The sequence below is a fragment of the Panthera pardus genome, unplaced genomic scaffold, assembly GCF_024362965.1.
Source record: "Panthera pardus isolate Hobbes unplaced genomic scaffold, ASM2436296v1 HiC_scaffold_13, whole genome shotgun sequence".
Lineage (NCBI taxonomy): Eukaryota > Metazoa > Chordata > Mammalia > Carnivora > Felidae > Panthera > Panthera pardus.
Window position 1 is genome coordinate 52,045,581 of NW_026526688.1, and position 18,588 is coordinate 52,064,168.

The window sequence follows — 18,588 nt, forward strand, 5'->3', positions numbered from 1 at the left end:
GAGATTACCTTCCTATTTTATTCTACAGCTGCTTGTACAGTGTGCTCATCTCCCACCAGAACTAAATATAGAGAGTTAATTAGTCTTCATCAAGCACTCTGCTGGGGGGCAGCTGGGGCAGCATAGCCCTTAAGAGGTTTGCCAGGCGCTCAGGCAAATGGCAGACTAAAAGCAGGTTCCCAGTGTGGGATGAGGCCACCACTGCTCACTGAGTGATTCTGCCACAGAGCAGCCTGAAGGGTCTGGGTTTTCAGAACCAATGTCTTCCGGGTAAGGAGACAGACCTCCCAGGGGTGGCTCTGAGCAGGGGAATGTGTGCATTCCGCCAGCCACCAGCAGCCCCAGAAGCAACTGGAGGCGGGGAGAAGACCCAAGGGGACCTGCTGGTTGGGACTAGTGGCCAGAGGGTGTCCAGGGGATTGGAAAACTTAAGGACCTGCTATTGGCTGATGGTACTGAGAAGGCAAATGAAAACTCTCCTCTGTTCATTCTCTTCATGTGTCCCTGCCCCTCTCCCATGTTTTCTACTTCTTTCCAGACTTTTCTTCCTTCTTCTGTCCCTATGCCAAGACAGATTTCCCTGCTACTGCTCATAATGCATATTTTCATTTTCATCATTAGGAAAGTAACCGGCATGATGGAGAGGTGGGGAGTAACATCTCACGGGATAAGTGTGCTCTCCTGCCTGAGTCTTGTGGAGCCCAGTCCAATAGAGATGGAAAGAAAGGATTTCTGAAATGCCCCGTGGTCTTCTCATTTGCTCCCAGTGGCTAAGACCCCAGAGGGCCCTCCCTGAGTTGGAAGTTGTCACCCCAACTTTTGGCGCTCCAGGTCCACAAATGTTGGTAATTTTCTCATTTGCATGTAAACATAAATACACACACACACACACACACACACACACACACACACGCAAACACACTCATGTGCGCACATGCTAAATATGGAGTAGTAGAATACAGGTGGCAAATTAAAGCCTGTGACTGTATCAAAACGAAACAGAAAGAGAAAGGACAGGCAAACAAGCCAAAGTGGCAGAGGTCCCAAAGGGATGCACGGGGGACAATGTCTAGGATTGCTCCAGTGATGGACGTCTATAGGGCTCTAGGCACACACGGCCCCAGAGCCGAGGCAGACAAGAGTTAGGACTATAGCAAGCCAGGATGGGATGGCCCCTCTCAAATGGCCTCACCTCTTCCGGCCTCAGCAGAGTAAGCAGCAGATAAACCCTCGGCAGGGAAGCAGAATAAAAAGGAAAGCACCGCTGACCAGATTGGAATTCCCAATTAACTACTGAGTGGCCCATGGGCCTGTCCCTTGGATGGGCGGAGACAGTCCCGCATAGCTGGTCTTTGCCAAGGCCTGGGTGTGCTCTGTGCATCATGCTTCCTAGACGGATGGGCACGAGGGCCACAGGCTCTCTGCACCTCTCCTCCCTTCCTCCTTTCTGCCAGGAAGGACCTGAGGAGACAACCGAGTCAGGGAGAGGGACAGGACAGCGCTGCTAAGTTTAGTAATAATAAAGGAAATCAAAGGGACCTGAACAAAAAAAGGAGCATCCAGTTTACAACTGAAAGAAAATTTAAAACTTGTTCTTTTTTTTTTCTTTTTTCTTTTTTTTTTTAAACAGCTTTAGATAAATAATAAAGGGGGTGGAAAGGAGAAGCCTCTTTGAATAATAATTAAAAAAAACCCCACAAACATAAAAAAATTCCTCAGGTTTTGAACTTCTTTTGAGAATAGTTCAATGTGAGGTCTTGCACCCTAAACAGTTATATCTGGAATTAAAAAAAAAAAAAAAATTGCAGCTCCACACAACAAAGACAAACAGTATTTACCGAAAAATATTGTGTGTGTATATACACATATACATATATATATGTGTATATACACACACATACACAGAGTTTTATATATATATATATATATATATATATATATATATATATATATATATATCTTTTTTGTGGAGATTTTTTTTCTTTTTGTGATTTTTTTTCTTTTCCTTTTTTTTTTTTTTTTTTTTTTTTTTTTTTTTGTGCCCAAGTAGAGATACAATGGGATTGAAAAGATGCCCTAGAACAGAATATTCCTTACAGGAGCAATACTTTTTGAAAAATAACATTTAAAAATGGTTGAACATACTTGCAACACCTCCAGAAATTCAACTTGGTACAACATGAAAATAAATAATTGAATCACATCTTCACCCAAATGACGTGCCTCTAAGACCCAGAGTATTGCTGCTGGTATGAGTCTCGCCATCCAGACAGGGGCTGATATTCAAGCACCATTCCCTTGTCCCTGCTCCCACTCCCCAGCACCCTTATACTCCACCTCAGCCATACCCAGAGTCTGTCTTGTATCAGTTTTCTACATTTCTGGCAAGACTTTGCAGCAGACACATACACACACATAGATGTGTGCTATGGGCACACACACGCACATGCACACACACACACACACACACACTCACTACACACACAAAATTTCCCACTCAACCCAGATGCACCAAGTGAGCTGAATGACTTTCAGCCAACCACAATGGTGAAAGACAGAAGCACCAAACAGTCTTTGAAATGGGTCAGTTATTACAATTTGACTTTTTTTTTATATTCTAATTTTCCTCTTTTGTTAATATTTTTAAAAAGCACAAATGAAAAATGAAGAATTCTTTCCAGATCAATTTAAGGCTTCCCACCAAATGGAAACAGAAGAGGCCTTACACAATATCACATGTGATAAATGTATACCTTTCACGGCCTTAAAATGACAGAACAAATCATTTTTTGCCGGTCACTGATTAAGTATTGTGCCTTTAAATTGATGTCATTCTTTTTGCTACTATGCTGAGTTTTATTATTACTGATGTTCTTTGATTACAGAAATGGAAATCTCCTTTAATTTGCTTTAGAATTTCCTGTTCTTACAGAATTATTGGGGTGGCTTTTTGTTTTGTTCTGTGTTGCTTTACACCAGGAAACAAATGTGATTCTCAGTGGGTGAATGCTAAAATGGCACATAGTCAACCTTCAAGTAGCTTCTCCAGCCATTTGAGTTTCAAACAGCCAGACTTTGGCTCCTAGAAGGCGCTGATTAATTAGGGGCAAGGACAGGAGACTGGGAGAGAAACCAAAAAGAAGGAGGGGTTTTTATGCCTTTGCTTTTGGTAAATTTGTTTTGTTCAATACAAATAATCAGATAGGAAGAATGATTGCTTTGTGATTTTTTGTTGGTTGGTTTTTGTTTTGTTTCTAGATTTGTTTCATTTGATTGTTTAATTTTCCCTCTCCTGGTGCAAAAATCACCAGAGAGTTTTGCATGAGAAAACGTGACAGTACTTAATGAAACTCAGCACCTAAGGGCATAAGGCAGTTGAAGGTTTTTTTGTTTGTTTGTTTGTTTGTGTTTGTTTGTTTTGTTTTGTTTTGTTTTGTTCTTTCAATCAGCACCAATCCCGTAAATGATCTACACTTGGTGTAAGGTATAAAACTTTGTTTTTCTTTTGGAGTGGAGACAACTCCTCCTTCTCCACCCTATGAACCATAGTGTGGGATTTTTCAATACTGTTTCTTATGTGTAAAAAACAAAAGAAAAGTTTTCTTTTTGTTTTTACTTACAAAACATAGAGAATATCTTTGTATACATACAGCGACTGGAAAGAAAGCTTATCTGAAGGGGTTGTGACTTATTTTCTTTTTTGTTTTTTGTAGCATTGGTGGTGGTGGTGATGGTGGTGGTGGTGGTGGTGGTGGTGGTGGTTCTGTGTGTTGGGGAAAGGGAGGGTTATATTTCTTGTAAGCGGTGTTTACCACAACCCAAACTTAAGTTCCCTTCTCAACTTGGGTCAAGATGCTCTTAGAGTGAAGACTCATACTGTAGCAACTCATAAAGGAGTGGTCCGTCTCGATACCGAATGCCTACTGCGGTGGGGGTGACATACTGCAGAATGTTAATAGTCCTTCTCAACCTCCTGTCTACAAAATGAGCATCCCAAGCTGGGTATCTCTTTCTTGGCATGTCAATCTTAATGAGGGGCCCTTCTGGGTGGTAAGGACGCCCCGACGGGGTCAAGGGCCCCATGGGTCTCACTTGGAAAACGGGCAAGCAAGTGTCAGCCGTGAGATCCTCCTGTTGTTCCGTTACGGCTCTGGTAGGCGTGACCTGGGTCCCCCGGTACCCAGGGGTCTGAGGCGCCATGGGCTCAACATCGGGGGGCAGAGGGATGCCCCAGAGCAGCTCGGCACAACAGGAGCTGGCCAAAATCTTAACTCGCGGCCCCATGGGATGCAGCACACCATAATATAAGAGCATCAATGCGATCCCAGTCACAAAGCTAATAAAGACACAACACAGTGCTGGCACCGCATAGGAGTCAGTGGTCTCCGGGTTTCTGTAAAAATACCAAAGGAACGTCAAGGCAGCATTCTCGGTCAACACTATCGTATAATATGCAAACATTCGATATCGAGTCCGCCCTTCCTTGACGTTAAACCAGCAGAAAATGTACACGATCCCTACCACCATGTTGAAGAGGATCTCCTCCCACTTGGACATACAGAAGTCTGTTCCGCCATGGATGATCCAGAAGGCCATGGCGCACCAGTGAACCACCACGAAGATCCCGAAGTAGAGCTGGAATATGGAAGCAAAGAGGGCAAAAGAGATAACTCTGGATGAGATGGTGAAGAGGCGCCAGAAGAGGTGGATGAGGGCCCCTCTGTAGCTCATACTCTTCTTGTCGTCCCTGGAGTCCCGCAGCAGCTTGTGATAGGAGGCTAGCACCCAAGCCAGGGACATCAGGGAAGTCACAGAGGAGACACCTGCCAGAAAGACACAAACCCACACAGTCAAAACCTTGGACATCCCACATGGGGCACAGTGGGGCTGTTGGCCAAGGAGATGCCCACACACACCGAAGTCTAAAGGAGGAGGGAGAAAGAAACACATAATCAGGAACGGGCCACAGAGGCTATAGATGTTCCCTAAACTGACAACTTTTGAGATCAACTTTTAGTTTTAAGGCCCCAGTCCAGAATTTCTGGGGACTCACAACTCAAGAGTGAAGGCTGAGGCTGATGTGCCTTGCCCGGGAAGCCAAGAACTGGAGCCACCGTGGCAGTTCCTTGCATCTGCTGTGGGTCGGGTGGCACGTGTTCTGTCTGAAGGGATCACGAGCTTGTGGGGGATCCTTGTTGCACACTGACATGTGGCCAGGGTTGGTGTCCCTGTCACCAGCAGCCTGTGCTCTTAGAGGAGCCATAGAAGGGATCACTGATGGTGAAGACTGACAGCTTGCTCATTGCCCCAAGTTGCACAACTATTCTCCTCTGGGAAGACACTGGCATCTCTCCCACCTTTTCATCAGCTCACCCAATGCATCTTAACTGAAGCTTTGCATTTAGCTTCTCCATCCGCTGCCTAAGGCCACCTTGACCAAGAGCCCTGGGATCTTCTGTCTGGGTGGCTGCCTTTCTCATTCACTCCTTTCTCTCTCATTCTCACTCAGTCCTTGCTGCTTTCCCCACCCCAGCATGGCTCCAAGTTCTCCGAAGCCTTGACTTGGAGGCCCATGCTTCTCTGGTATCTGTCCTAACTTAGGAGTGTTGCTCATGCTTTGGAAATGCCTTTTCCACTCAGCACCGCTGTTCATCATTCCCCTGCATTTCAGTGATACTTCAATCATTATGGAGCAATTTTATTAATAATGCTACCTATTTGGTATGTGTAACTGAATCAAACTGAACACAACAAATAGTTACTGGAGTCTCTGACCCACGCACAAGCAACCCGCTATTAGTCAGGTATTACCATGTGATCTCCTCTCAGGCGAGACTCCCCATCACCCCTAGTCTCTCACATGTGTTCTCCACTCCGACCATCTGGAGCCTCCATTTTTCCTTTCTCCTCAGATTTCAGAACTAAATGCAATTAAATTTGGTTGAGGTCTTGAATACTGTCTCATCAAGTGACTCATTAAACTGCCCCAGCCCTGTAGTCTTTGAATTGTCTTTCCCTGGGCCCTGCTCACCGCCCCACTCCCCTCCAAGCCCCAGTGAAGAGTCAAAGTCATTTTACACCCTCCCTGCATCCACCTTCCTCACCCACCTCACGGAGCTTCCTTCCAACCTGAGAGACGCTCAGGTTCACAGCTTGCAGAACAATATAGTGCGATAACAAAAACCATTATGTTGGCGTGAACCTAGAAAAAACCCCCAGACTGTCAACTGTTGCAAGGAGTATGTGTTGCTTTCATAATAATAGCAACCAAGATTGAAAGCAAACAGGGGAGAAACCATAGCAATTTTGAAAGCCAATCTTGAAAACACCTAACAGTTTCCTCTCACCTTTCTGGAAAGTTCTGAACATGATACTCTGTGTGTCTTGCTCTGCCCTTTGTATGCATAGGGCATTCCCACCGGCATCTGCTAAGACCATGTGTGCTCCACAGCCACGTCACAGTGGTCATGCTAACGTTTTAGAGCCTCCTGTGTTTATGTTGTCTGGTGCACTAGGCAGGGAGGAGAATGGGTGCTTTGGGAGTCACATGATTTAGGCTGTAGGTTTCTGGAGGGCAGGGAATACGCAATCATCTCAGCAGTCTGTGCCAGGCTTATTATCAATACTGGAGCATCATCAGAAAGTTCCTTTTAAACATCTTTGTGACATCAAACCCTCTCCTGGTAAACTCATTTCTTGCTGTTAATAATCTTGGTGGTACAGCTGACCTTTAATAATCAGATGGGAGTTCTACAGAAACTGAATGGGAAGAAGCCTTGATTTTTTTTTTTTGTTCCTTCTAATAAATCAGAATGTATTACTCCCCCAGTTCAAAAGAAAAACATGAGTGCCAAGCTGGAGAAATAAGAAAAAGCAGCTTATCTTTTGCCGGAGCGTGGTCTCATTCAGTCTTACTCTGGGTGTGCTTTTGAACAGACGTGGGGTTCAGAAGTAGGACAGCCCCTCAGCCTTCACCATGCTGATCTCGATATTCTGTGTGTTGTGACATTAGCCCGTCCATGCCAAATATGAATAAACAGGAATTCAAATGTCCATCAATCTCACATAGCAAAGCCAAATACAATTGTTCCCCATTATTCTATCTTCTGGGTTACCTCTGCCATTTCCTGATCTGTCCCTGTGGCTTTGAGGTCTGGGTTCTGTTCCTGCTCCACCCATCATGAATTGTTACAGAAACTGCTTCCCTCTGAGCTGACCCAGACACTGCCTTGGATCTTGGTCAATGCTACTGGAGTTGCTCTCTAGAATACAACATGAATGCTCCCCAAACATCATAAGACATTAATGCTAATTATAAGGAGGACTTGGGACACAGTCACATGGGAGACACATCTGAGCACTTGGCTCTGGGGCTGCTTGTCAGCTGATGCCCAACCCCAGTCTTAACTCTCTGCCTTATCTGTCCCAATTTGGTATATTGTATATCACCAAACAGAATATCCACAGGGAGATTCATGGACTATCCACTTCAACCCACTCATTCGACAGGATGCAGAAGTACAGGCATGTGGGTGCCTTGCCCAAGATTACCCAACTACTGACAGTAATGTTAGGCCCACAGCACAGCTCTCTGCCTGCCTTTTCATATTGGTCCCAACACTCCATTTTTTCTGCATCCTATCCCTTTGTCAGCTCGACCCTCCACCAGGTAGTGCCTTTACTGAGGTCATAAAGGCCATCAACCTTCTCTAATAGCAGGTGTCTGTTCTAACACCAAGTTGTTTGTTCTTCAGGGCCTTGAATGCCAGGCCACATCCTTGGCGTTGTGCAAATGCTCTGAGTTAAAGGGAAAAGGGAAGGTGGGAACTTCTGACATTTGGCTCATGTGCAGGGTGCCCAGGGCAGAGGTCCTGCCCAAGACCAAAAAGAGTGCATTTGTCTGGGACCTCTCTTCTCTTCAGAGCCTGAGCATGGCAAGCAGGGACAGGAAGAAACATGAATGGGGTCATCATTCCATGACAAGCCTGCCCCGCTCTCTCTGCCAGCAGCATTGACAAAGATGATCCTTTGAAAGAAGGAATGTCTGGGTGTGGCTACCTTATAATTCACCACATTCACCAAAGAACTCCCCGTTCTGTGCAAAGCTCCAGACACATTTTTTGGGTCCAGAGTTAGTAGGCTGAGTACATCCTGAGTGGAGCCCAGAAAAAACAGGCCCATTTTAGGAAGCCATTTGGGACTTGAGTTTCTCACTAGATGCTCAACACAGAGAAACACTTGTCCTCTGAGGGCTCAGGAACCAATGGTAGAAGCCATTAGATACACTTGTTATCAACTCACCTCCAAGAAACTTGTCTGGACCCCATCTGTGACATTGGCACATTTGTTACGCTTGGTCAAGGGATTAAATGTCTCATGACTTGCCACCTTTGCATCATTTCACTGGACAAAGCCTGTGGCCTCACAAACCCACAGGACTCTAACAGCATCTCTTCCTTGAAGGACTGTCAGCAGAAGGTGCTTCAGGGAAGCCAGTTCATTCTGGGGGCTCAACCGGGGTGGGGGAGGGAGAGAGTGCCAGACAGATGTGTTCCTTAACAGTGTACCTGACTGTCCCAGAGAACACAGCATGATTCACCGAGCATGTACATTATCTTATTTGGAAGAACCTTGTGATGTAGGTACTTCTTATAGGCTGAACTGTGTCATCCTTTCCACAAAAAAATTCACATGTCAAACCCCTAATCCCCAGCACCTCAGAACGTGACTGCATTTGGAGACAGGGCCTTTAAAGAGGTGGTTAAGTTAAATGATATCATGAGAGGTGGCCCTAATCCAATCCGACTTGTGTTCTTATAAGAAAAGGGGATTTGGGCACACAGAAACACCAGGGGATGTGCTCACACATAGGAAAGGCCATGTGAGGACACAGGGAGAAGGTGGCCATCTGCAAGCCAAGAAAGGAGGCCTCCAGAGAAACCAAGACTGTCTCCACTTTGGTCTTAGACTTCCAGCCTCTAGAACAGGGAAGAAATAAAGGTCTGTTGTTTTAGCCACCCAGCCTGTGGTATTTTATTACAGCAGCCCTAGAAAACTAATACAGTGCTCTAATTACATTTTTTAGATGAAGAAACTTAAGGTTTTTTTAATGTTTATTTTATTTTTGAGAGAGAGAGAGAGGAAGAGAGAGACAGAGTGTGAGTGGAGGAGAGGCAGAGAGAGAAGGAGGCACAGGATCCTAAGCAGGCTCCAGGCTCTGAGCTGCCAACACAGACCCTGACTCAGAGCTCAAACTCACAAACCGTGAGATCATGACCTGAGCTGAAGTTGGTGCTCAACCAACTGAGCCACCCAGGTGCCCCAAGACATTTTTCAAAATACATACATCTATCAAGAAGTAGAGTCAGGATTCAAACTCAGAGTCTGACTCCAGTGGCCCTGAAAGTAACCACTGTACTAACGGGCCCTCCAGACATGGCCTCAGAAGGGGGCTGGGTGAGGTGACAGGATAGAAAGTCTAGGTTCTCTGGGTACAAAGGATTTGAATCTTTTGCTGAGTGGACAAGAAGTTAGTAGCCGTGGGTATCTGAGAGACGTCCTTGATTTTGGAGCTAAAAACCAAATTTGCATTCTAGTCTACCTTCCTCAGGAGAGTAACATTCAAACCACAAGTAAAGAGGTGGTTCTGGTGAGATGGCTTTCCCTCTGTCAAGTGATTAATCTTCAAAGGCCTACAGTGTATTCCATTGCAGAGGGAAGAGGTGCAAGATTTTCCCTCACTGCTGTGGCTCACTAGAAGATTTCTGTCTCACCTGAGGTCAATCCAAAAGTCAATGCATTATCTTGGCCAGGACCCAAGCCCACAGGAATCAGCCTTGGAAGGGGCCTTGTGGCCCCCGGTGAAATTCTCAGACAGGCTGGGGAGCTTTATGATTTGCTTCCACTATGGCCCGATCCGTTTCTACATTCCAAAGATCAGACTGGAAATTGTTAAACACCTCACGTTTGGCTGTGACAAGTTCTGGGCAGTGACCTTCACAGCTAGCTCACTTTTAGTGGTGCAGACCAGGAGGCGGGGCTTGCGGTTGGCCCACTGAGCTGCCTGGAGTCCAGCTCTATCAGCTAGGAAGTCACTAAGCTGGCGCCTCCTAGGAAGCCACTCCCTCTGAGAAAAGCTTGGGAGAGGGGCCTTCAGGTTCTGATCACTGGACCCAGGGTTTAAGATTTCCAGAAATGGAATGGCCACACCTTATGACCAACAGAACAGAGAATGAAAGGCTGCAATCTGCAGTGGGACACCCCTTACCAGTTGCAACCAATCTGCAGTTGACTAGCCCTAGTCATCAGGGAAGGCCCAATTTGGTGGCATCAATGCAATATTCAAGGGTCACTGTCAGTTGAACGGTTGCCAGTTGGGGAACAAAACAAAAGCTGTGAGTATGGATATCCCATCGTGTGAAAAGCATAGTGATATGGTGTTTGGGGAAGGATGGGATTCTAAAATCAGAGGGCAAGCAGCAGATGAAGTGGCTGAATCAGGAGGAAAGATGCAATGCAGTGGAAGGGATCAGGGCAGTGGGAGGGCCCAGCCACCAGGGTGAGGTAGAGAAGCTGAGATATGACAAACTGAAGCAGGGCCATGATCAGGGCAGGGCTGCACCAAGGGGCCAGCAAGTGGGAGCCCCAATACATCAGCAGAAAGGAAACTGGAAGGAGAAACCAGAACACTACAGTATCTCACAGGGAGAACATAGCATGTGGGTTTGAGGAGTACTTTGAGAACCTCCAGGGGTATCTAGAGATGGCCACAAGACTTTCTGAGCAAGAACGGAGGGGGCAACAGCAGGATTTGGTTTTGCCAGGTAGGACATGCACACCCAGGTCTTCAGCACCTGCCGTCTCCAACCTTTCTGCCACAGTGCTCCGTTCCACCACTAAATCACATGGTGGAGAAACACTCAGAAGAGGGATGGAAAGGGCGCTAAGCACAGGATAGAGCAGGGGTAGGAAGAGTCGGCCCTGCCGCTCCCAGCTCCCTCTCTCCTGGCTCCTTCCCATCAGCATATAACCACAGTCAAGTTCCTCTTATCTTACAAACACTAGCTCTCAGGACCCTGCATTTTCTGCCAATGAGATCCCACCTCTCTTTGTCTCTTCTCCAAACTTCTTGAGGGTACTCTCCTTGCTCCCTTGACTCCTGACCTCCAATCTCAATGGAGAGCTCTCTTGGAAGTCACCAACCAATTCCTCTACGCAGACGACTAATCTCTTCTCCTGCCTCTGTGTGACATTTGGCATTTGGAGCCCCTCTGTCCTTCACGCTGGGCCATTAGCTATTCCCCTAGTTATGGTATCCTTTCTTTGCTGGGCTATTACTCCCATTTTACAGGTGAGGAAACTGAGTTTGAAGTTAAGAGACTTCAATGTGGCTGCAGCCATGTTCTGACATTACATACTCACCTAATTTGCATGGTATTGTACCCCTAGAGGTTCCCCAAACCAAGAAACATGCTCAACTGGCTATTTGTCTACCTGCACATCAAGGTCAATATTAACCTCTTTCAACCTTCCCCTCTTCCCTGAAGTTAATGTTTGGGGAAAGTCAACCATCTGCTCCTCAATTCCCCCTGTGTATTTTCTCCACACCGTGTTCCTTTTAGATGGGCAATACTTCACTTTCCACCCATCCAACCTCCCTCTATCTTCCTACATTTTTAAAAAGCTTCGTTTCTTCTTGGAAATGCTCCCAGGAAAAAGATGGAGCAGCTGTGTGCAAGGTTGTCTAAACATTCCTGCCTGTCTCCTGTCCTCACCTCCACCCAGGAGGCACAGCAAGGAAGCATGGGTACAAAGCTACTTTCCTATGCCGGCAACCACTAGAGGAAGGAAATAAGCCTCACAGATGCCTCCTGTGAGCCAGGCTCAAAGACGTTGAATAACCTAGCCAAAGTTACACAGGTGGGAAGCAAGAGTGCTAACAATGATTCCTGGGATTATCTCACTCCTCAGGCATGATCAGCATGTTCAAGCCAGCGCATCCTGGCTCATGGCATCCAATTGTTAAATTTGCAGGGATTTTGCAGGCTGGCTGATGTCATGTTGGAGGCTTGAAATAGGCATGGTGGGAATATTTACACCACAGAAACTGGCAACTGCTACAGACCAGGGTTCCCCCAATTCTGCTAAGAGCTGGTTGTTAAGCATTTACCAGCATATCACTTGGCAGGACCTGTTATCCTTCTTGAAGAATTCAGTGGGCCTCATTGCATATTAGATGAGCCCCATAAGGCTGTCCTCTTTATTCCAACACTGCACTTCTAGGCAAACCAGATGTGCTACTGTGCTACAGTCAGAATTATACTTAGTAGACTTAGAATTATACTTAGTAGACTTGATGTGAAAGCAACCAAGGAACCAATCTCCTTTTTAAAGTTTCACTAAAAATACATTCATGGTAAATAATTGAAGATCTGACCATTTTCTTCCCATTTCCGTCACTCGCAAGCATTGACACCCTCATTTTCATCACATTTCTGTGTTTGGAGAGGGTGTGATTCCTACATGAAGTTACCACATGGGGTGGCCTTAAGACACCCTTGATATTTCCAGACTGATCCTTAAGAAGGGTCAAAATAGAAGATGGCATCCACCATCTGTGGATGTAACCCTCAGGACTGACAGATGTTTGTGGCTGAGTTAATGTGGAAAAACCCAAGGGCAATCAAAGTAGCCTGATACAAACATAGGAAGGAAAGACTGGAAGGTGTCAGGAAAACCGACATCTATACAAAGATGTACATCTATACATCTATACAAAGACCATACTATACCTTGGCTGAAGAAAAAGCTCTTTAACATCAGAGGGATGGGACAAGGAGGACAGAAATCAAATTTGGCCACTACAGATGTGATCTCTGTTGTAGAAAATCGTTTTACCATGGTTTATAGGAAATACCTCTTTATTGCCTTTGTATCCAGGCTGATCGGTATCTGCTAATCTCTAATAAAGATTTCAATAATGACGATCTCTTCCCTTTACTGAACAGCTACCTTGGCCCAGACTCTGTGCTAAGCATGTGACAGAATTAACTCAACTATTCTTTCCTACAAATATATCTGAAGCAGGGGACTGATTTGAAGATGGGGGAGACTAAGGCTCACAGGCTAAGGAACTTTTCCATATCAGGTAGTTAAGAAATCATGGAACTAGGATTTCAACGCAGACCTGCCTAACTCCGAAACTCAGACTCCTTTATATATATATATACATATATATATGTATATATATGTGTATATATATATATATATATATACTTATTTTTGAAAGAGGGGAGGGGCAGAGAGAGAGGGAAACAGAGAATCCCAAGCAGGCTCCAGGTTCCATGCTGTGAGTGCAGCCTGACATGGGTTCAAACTCACGAACAGTGAGATCATGACCTGAGCCAAAATTGGACACTTAACTGACTGAGCCACCCAGGCACCCCAATCAGATTCCTTTTTTAAACACCGGGATAGGTATGTCTCCTCATCCATACCCACAGATTAATGAACAAGCATTCAGATTTATACATCAATTTCTTATCAGTTTGGTTACTGTGTGGCAGCTCTCTGATCATCTCTGTGAGCACAAAGTCAAGTTTGTGGGCTTGCCAAACTGAGGACTCACCCCTGGAAGGCCTTGTCTGAGTGTCCCAGTATGTGCAGAAGCAGTGACATCTCTATTCTATGTTGGCATGGCCTCCAAACTCATTTCCTTGTACCTGCTCTCGTCCCAGAAATCTCTTCATTATGCAGCCAAAGTGACTAAGCTAAAGTATGCCCCTCTGCATGGCCCTGCAGGCACAATAGGCAGTCATGGTGCCTGATTTTCAGCACCTTTCCCATGGGAGGATATGCATTCTTGCCCTGCTCAGCTCCAGTTCCCGCCTGTGGCTGCTCTGACCAGGGAAACATGAGCAGAAGTATGGGTGTCACTTCCAGGTAGGAAGCCAGGCTCTCCCATGCTCCAAAAACAGGCTGCTCCACCCGCGACCTGCGATAGACATACTGCAACAAGCAGGAAATGAATCAACATTTTAAGCCACCGGAATTGTTGGGGTATCCTCCACTGCAGCATGACTAGCCTATCTGGACTGACATGCCATCTTGTTTGGTGTTAATGCCATGATAGGTCCTTTAAAAGGACTTCAGGGCCCTACATGATACAGCCTGGGAGTTACAAGTGTAACCTGTCCGTTCTCTTCTGTGCCCTTCAGTAATTCCCTTCTCCAGTGGGTGCAAATCTAAGTTCCTTTCACGGCATCAGGCCTTCATGCAAGGCCCTACTTGAGATAGCTACTTGTTCTCCCTAGGGGGTCACCTCCCACAGCTCCTCACACTCCCTTGGCCCCAGATGTGCTCCTGGCATACCCCCAACTCAGGGTGCACACACTTGCTCTCCCTCTGCCTGAAATGCCATTCCCCCAGATATCCAAGTGCTTCATGGAGCCCTTGACTCAAAGATCAGCTTCTCAGCGGGGCCATCCTTGACCACCACACTGGAAACTGCAGCTCCCCCCCCACACTGCCCCGCCAGTGCCTCCTTCCATGCTTTATTTTCTACCTTAGCATTTCCCCCACCACCTTGATAGACTTTATCTCTTACTCTTACTTCTTCTTTTTTATGTGTATTTATTTTTGAGAGAGAGCACAAGTGGGACAGGGGCAGAGAGAGAGGGAGGTGGAGGGTCCAGAACTGGCTCAGAGCTGACAGCAGTGAGCCCCATGTGGGGCTTGAACTCACAAACTGAGAGATCACCCCCTGGGCCAAAATCAGATGTTCAACCGGCTGAACCACCTAGGTGCCTCCCCTCCCTGTTTTGCCCATATGTTCCAAGGGCAGGGCAGCTATTTTGTCTGCTCCTTCTGAAACTATGTGCAAAATTGTGTGGGTATTTTTCTCATAAAACAGCCCACAGTATCCTCTGATTTCTAAGAGGGCCCATAGGGAAAGGGGCTTCTGACCCCACCAGCCATCACAAGTGCCCACCTCTAGCCCTAGATGTGGGAAAGGAAAATTCTCTGGGAGCCAACATTTATCCCTTCATCCTTCAGGAAGAAATCCTTGAGGGGAGAAAAGGCCGATGAAAAGGAAACGAACATCCATTGAACGTTTCCCATGTATTAGGCATTATGCCATATACTTTGCATGTGGTACTTCATTTAACCCTGACAATACTCTCATGAAATGTCTACTGGTGCCCCATTTTACCGACAAGGCCACCAAGGCTCAGGGATGTAAAAGGATTTGCCTGAGATTCCTGCATTAAGCATGTCCTTTTATTCTCATGCTTCAACGTCTGGGGCCCTGCTGACTCCTGTGCATAGCAAGCAACTGGTGCCCTTCCATGTAAACCAACCAATCCAGAGGGGGCCGCATTCAGCCCAAACAACCATAATCATCCATTTAACAGCAGAGCAAAGTCCACAACGGGGGTGATTTTGCCCCCACCCCCAACCAGAGATACGTGGCAATGTCACAACTCTGGGTATGAGTGCTACCGGCATTTAGTGGGCAGGGGTCAGGGGTGCTGCTAAAGATTCTACAATGCATAGGATGGCCCCCCAACACACCATGAAGACTTGCTGGGCCCCAGATATAGTACTGCTGAGGCTGAGAAGCCCTGTGATAGGGTATTTCCTATTTCCTCAATATTCTCAGTAAGTCAAAAACCAAACTGTGAACCTGGGTGTGTCTAGTAGCTGGAGATTGAAACTTTCTAGACAGTTCTTCCTGGGAAGTGACTATCCTGGAAGAGGTCCATAGGATACAGACACAATGATGTCGGGAGAGGCCATGAGAACAGCATCAGTCTGATATCTGTGTGATGAGTCTCTTCTGAGCAGCACACCATGAGCTCATAGCCACTCTGGGAACATGGTGGACATAGCAAGGTAGCAGCATGCCCCTCAAGGAGCTTCAAGGTCAAGCACTGATATTTAAAGGACACAGCAGAAGGAAAGCTAGAGCCAGCCCTCTGCTTTGCTTGTCTCTTCTCTCTAAGATGCTCTCAGCGCTATCAAAACACTATCTTCACAGCCAGCTGGAGAAAGACAAACTTTAGAGATTCTAGAACAAATGTCAGCCACTCAGCCAGTGTGGTGCAGGACTCACAGATGCCTGGATCCTGGCTGGCCTGTAGCACACAGTGAAGAAGGCCATCTGCCGTCACTAGAAAGTTCCAGTAAGTCCCTTCTCATTGAAGAGAAAATGGCCAACGAGGCTCATTCTCCTGATGCTCCCAGAATGAGTGCATTTTAACCCAGGTTGTGAGATGCCCTGGAAAGGACATGAGCACTGGTACAAACAGATCTGGGCTTAGCATATTGTTTGTGAACCATGGGTAAAAATGTGGATTTGGGAGTATTCAATAAGTTATGAATATAAAACATATAGGCACATCTTTGATATGTGTGCATACTATACTATATATTCATATATCTATAAATAGAAAAAAAGAACATATATATATATATAGTGTATATGCACATATTGAATATGCATATTGAATATTGCATATTCTGTAGTATCAAAGATGTGCCTATATGGTAGTCCTGTCAACAGTGCTGAACCTCAGGGCTCAGAAGGCATGGCAGTAAGGCCTACTTCCTGGAGCTGCTGTTCATCTGACATAGCCTGACAAATGTAAAAGTGCTTTGGGAATTGTAAAATGCCTCATGTACATTAGCTCTTATTAAGTTTGTTTTTGTTTTTGTTTTTATTTGAGAGAGAGAGAGAGAGGGCATGCGCTTGAGTGGGGGAGAGGGGAAGAGGAGAGAGGCAGAGAGAATCCCAAGCAGACTCCAAGCTCAGCACAGAGCCCGACACAGCCTGATCCAACCACCCCAGGATCGTGACCTGAGCTGAAGTTGGACGCTTAACTGACTGAGCCACCCAGCAGCCCCTAAGCTGATAACATCTTTTTAAAAGGTGGAGAATCAGGGTGGATCCTATCTCCCATGGCGTGGGATAAGATAGCTGTCAAAGCCCTGGAAATTCTGTCAGCCAAAATGGTCTTGGGTTCCTTTACCTGAGGCCACTGAGGCCCTGAGGATGACAGGCCTTGATTAACTGGACAGAGCTGTGACAGAAGCTCAGGAGGGGTAAGGGGCTCCTTACCAGGTGGCTCTCAGATACGCTTTAGTTCCGTGGCAGCTCAGGTGGGCAGTTTTGCAGAGGGACGCAGAACTGCTGAGCAGGCGAGGTGGGTGTGTGCCTGTGCAGGGCTGACTCGGGAGTGGTCCTGGCCCCTTAGCTCAAATTCTCTGTGGTCAGTGGTCCTGGATGAGAAAAACCTTCCAGGTAAAATGATGTGGTCCAATCGGAGCCTTAGGTGCTGAGGATGGCAGCAATGTGTGCCTTCCACGGTAGGCAGTAGAAATACTAGCCGCCATTGTCAGAGTGCTTCTTCTGTGCCAAGAACAAATGCATTTCACTTCCTCCTGACAAAACCCCCCTGGGGCAGGAGCTATGAGTTGTGCTTTACAGATGAGAACCCCGAGGCTCAAAGAGGCAAAGGCCTTGTTGGAAAGGATGTGTGGTTCCTATGTGCAGAGCAGGTGTGTGACGCCAGGCCTATGAGGTCCACGTCAGGAGCTTTCTACAGTGCAAAACAGGAGCAGCACCTTGTCTTGCAAGCGACCGGGTCAGGAGACCACCATGTGGACCAGCAGAAGAGGACTCAATGCGCCAGGCTGTCACTGGTGAAGGGTGAAGTGTAAAGGAAATGACGGGGCCCCCATGTTGTCACAGGTGGGCAGATTTTCCAACCGGTAGGCTCCTCAACTCCAGGGTCTGGCGGCCTGGGATGCATGATGTCTGAATGCACAAGAAGGCCTAGAATTAAAAGAGGACTCAGCTCTCCTCTGCTCAGCTTTAGACCCATCTTTATCTCAGGTTGGCCTTAGAGTGAATGCCACAGCCTAGAACTCCTCCTGATGTCCTGACTCGCACCTCCAACTGGGTCCAGTTGGGGGTAAATCTTACAGATGAAAAAGTTGAGGCTCAGAGAGGGTGATTTGCTCATAACCACACAGTAAGTGGAACAGCTGATGGGGGTCACCCCCAGGGGTTTCCTTCTCGGGGTCTCTGCCATCCTGCCCCCTCCCTGGTGGTGACAGATGTGTGACACGGAAGGGCACTGCTTGTGAAACTCATGAGCTTTCTTTCCTTGGAAATCTTAAGGGATACAAAAGATCTTTTGAAGATCACTTAACTGCTGTCTTTTCCTGGAGCTCCAAGTTCCCTCGAGGCCTAGAGTTCGAGATTGTCTCTAATGTGAATGTCAAGCTTAATTAAAGACCGATACTGCCCTAGTTTCACTTTTCCCTTCCTTAGAGTCAAATGCTACCAGGGCTGAAAGGGTCTTTGGGAGTCCCTCCTGCCCTTACCCACAGTAGCACTAGCCAGGTCTAGAGAAGATGACGTTGCAGGGATTTGCCTGGGATCCCTCACATTCTCCCAATCAGACACACCACCTAGGGTGAGCCTTTTCCCTATGCAGGGAAGCCGGGGGAAGAACTTACAGGGGGGAAGCTCTAAGAGGGGTGTAGTGTCTTTGTGGGGCAATGGACATGTTCTCAGATGAA

At 46.6% G+C, this 18,588-nt stretch overlaps 1 protein-coding gene across 1 annotated transcript in view; it reads right to left on the minus strand.

The window, feature by feature from the left end:
• Nucleotides 1–2,034: 2,034 nt before the first annotated feature.
• XKR6 (XK related 6) overlaps nucleotides 2,035–18,588 on the minus strand; it is a 320,231-nt gene continuing 303,677 nt past the window's right edge. Inside the window, exon 3 of the mRNA XM_019440932.2 lies at nucleotides 2,035–4,823. Coding sequence (XP_019296477.1) covers nucleotides 3,859–4,823 — 965 coding nt within the window. The 3' untranslated portion in view covers nucleotides 2,035–3,858. The remainder of the gene's footprint in view (nucleotides 4,824–18,588) is intronic.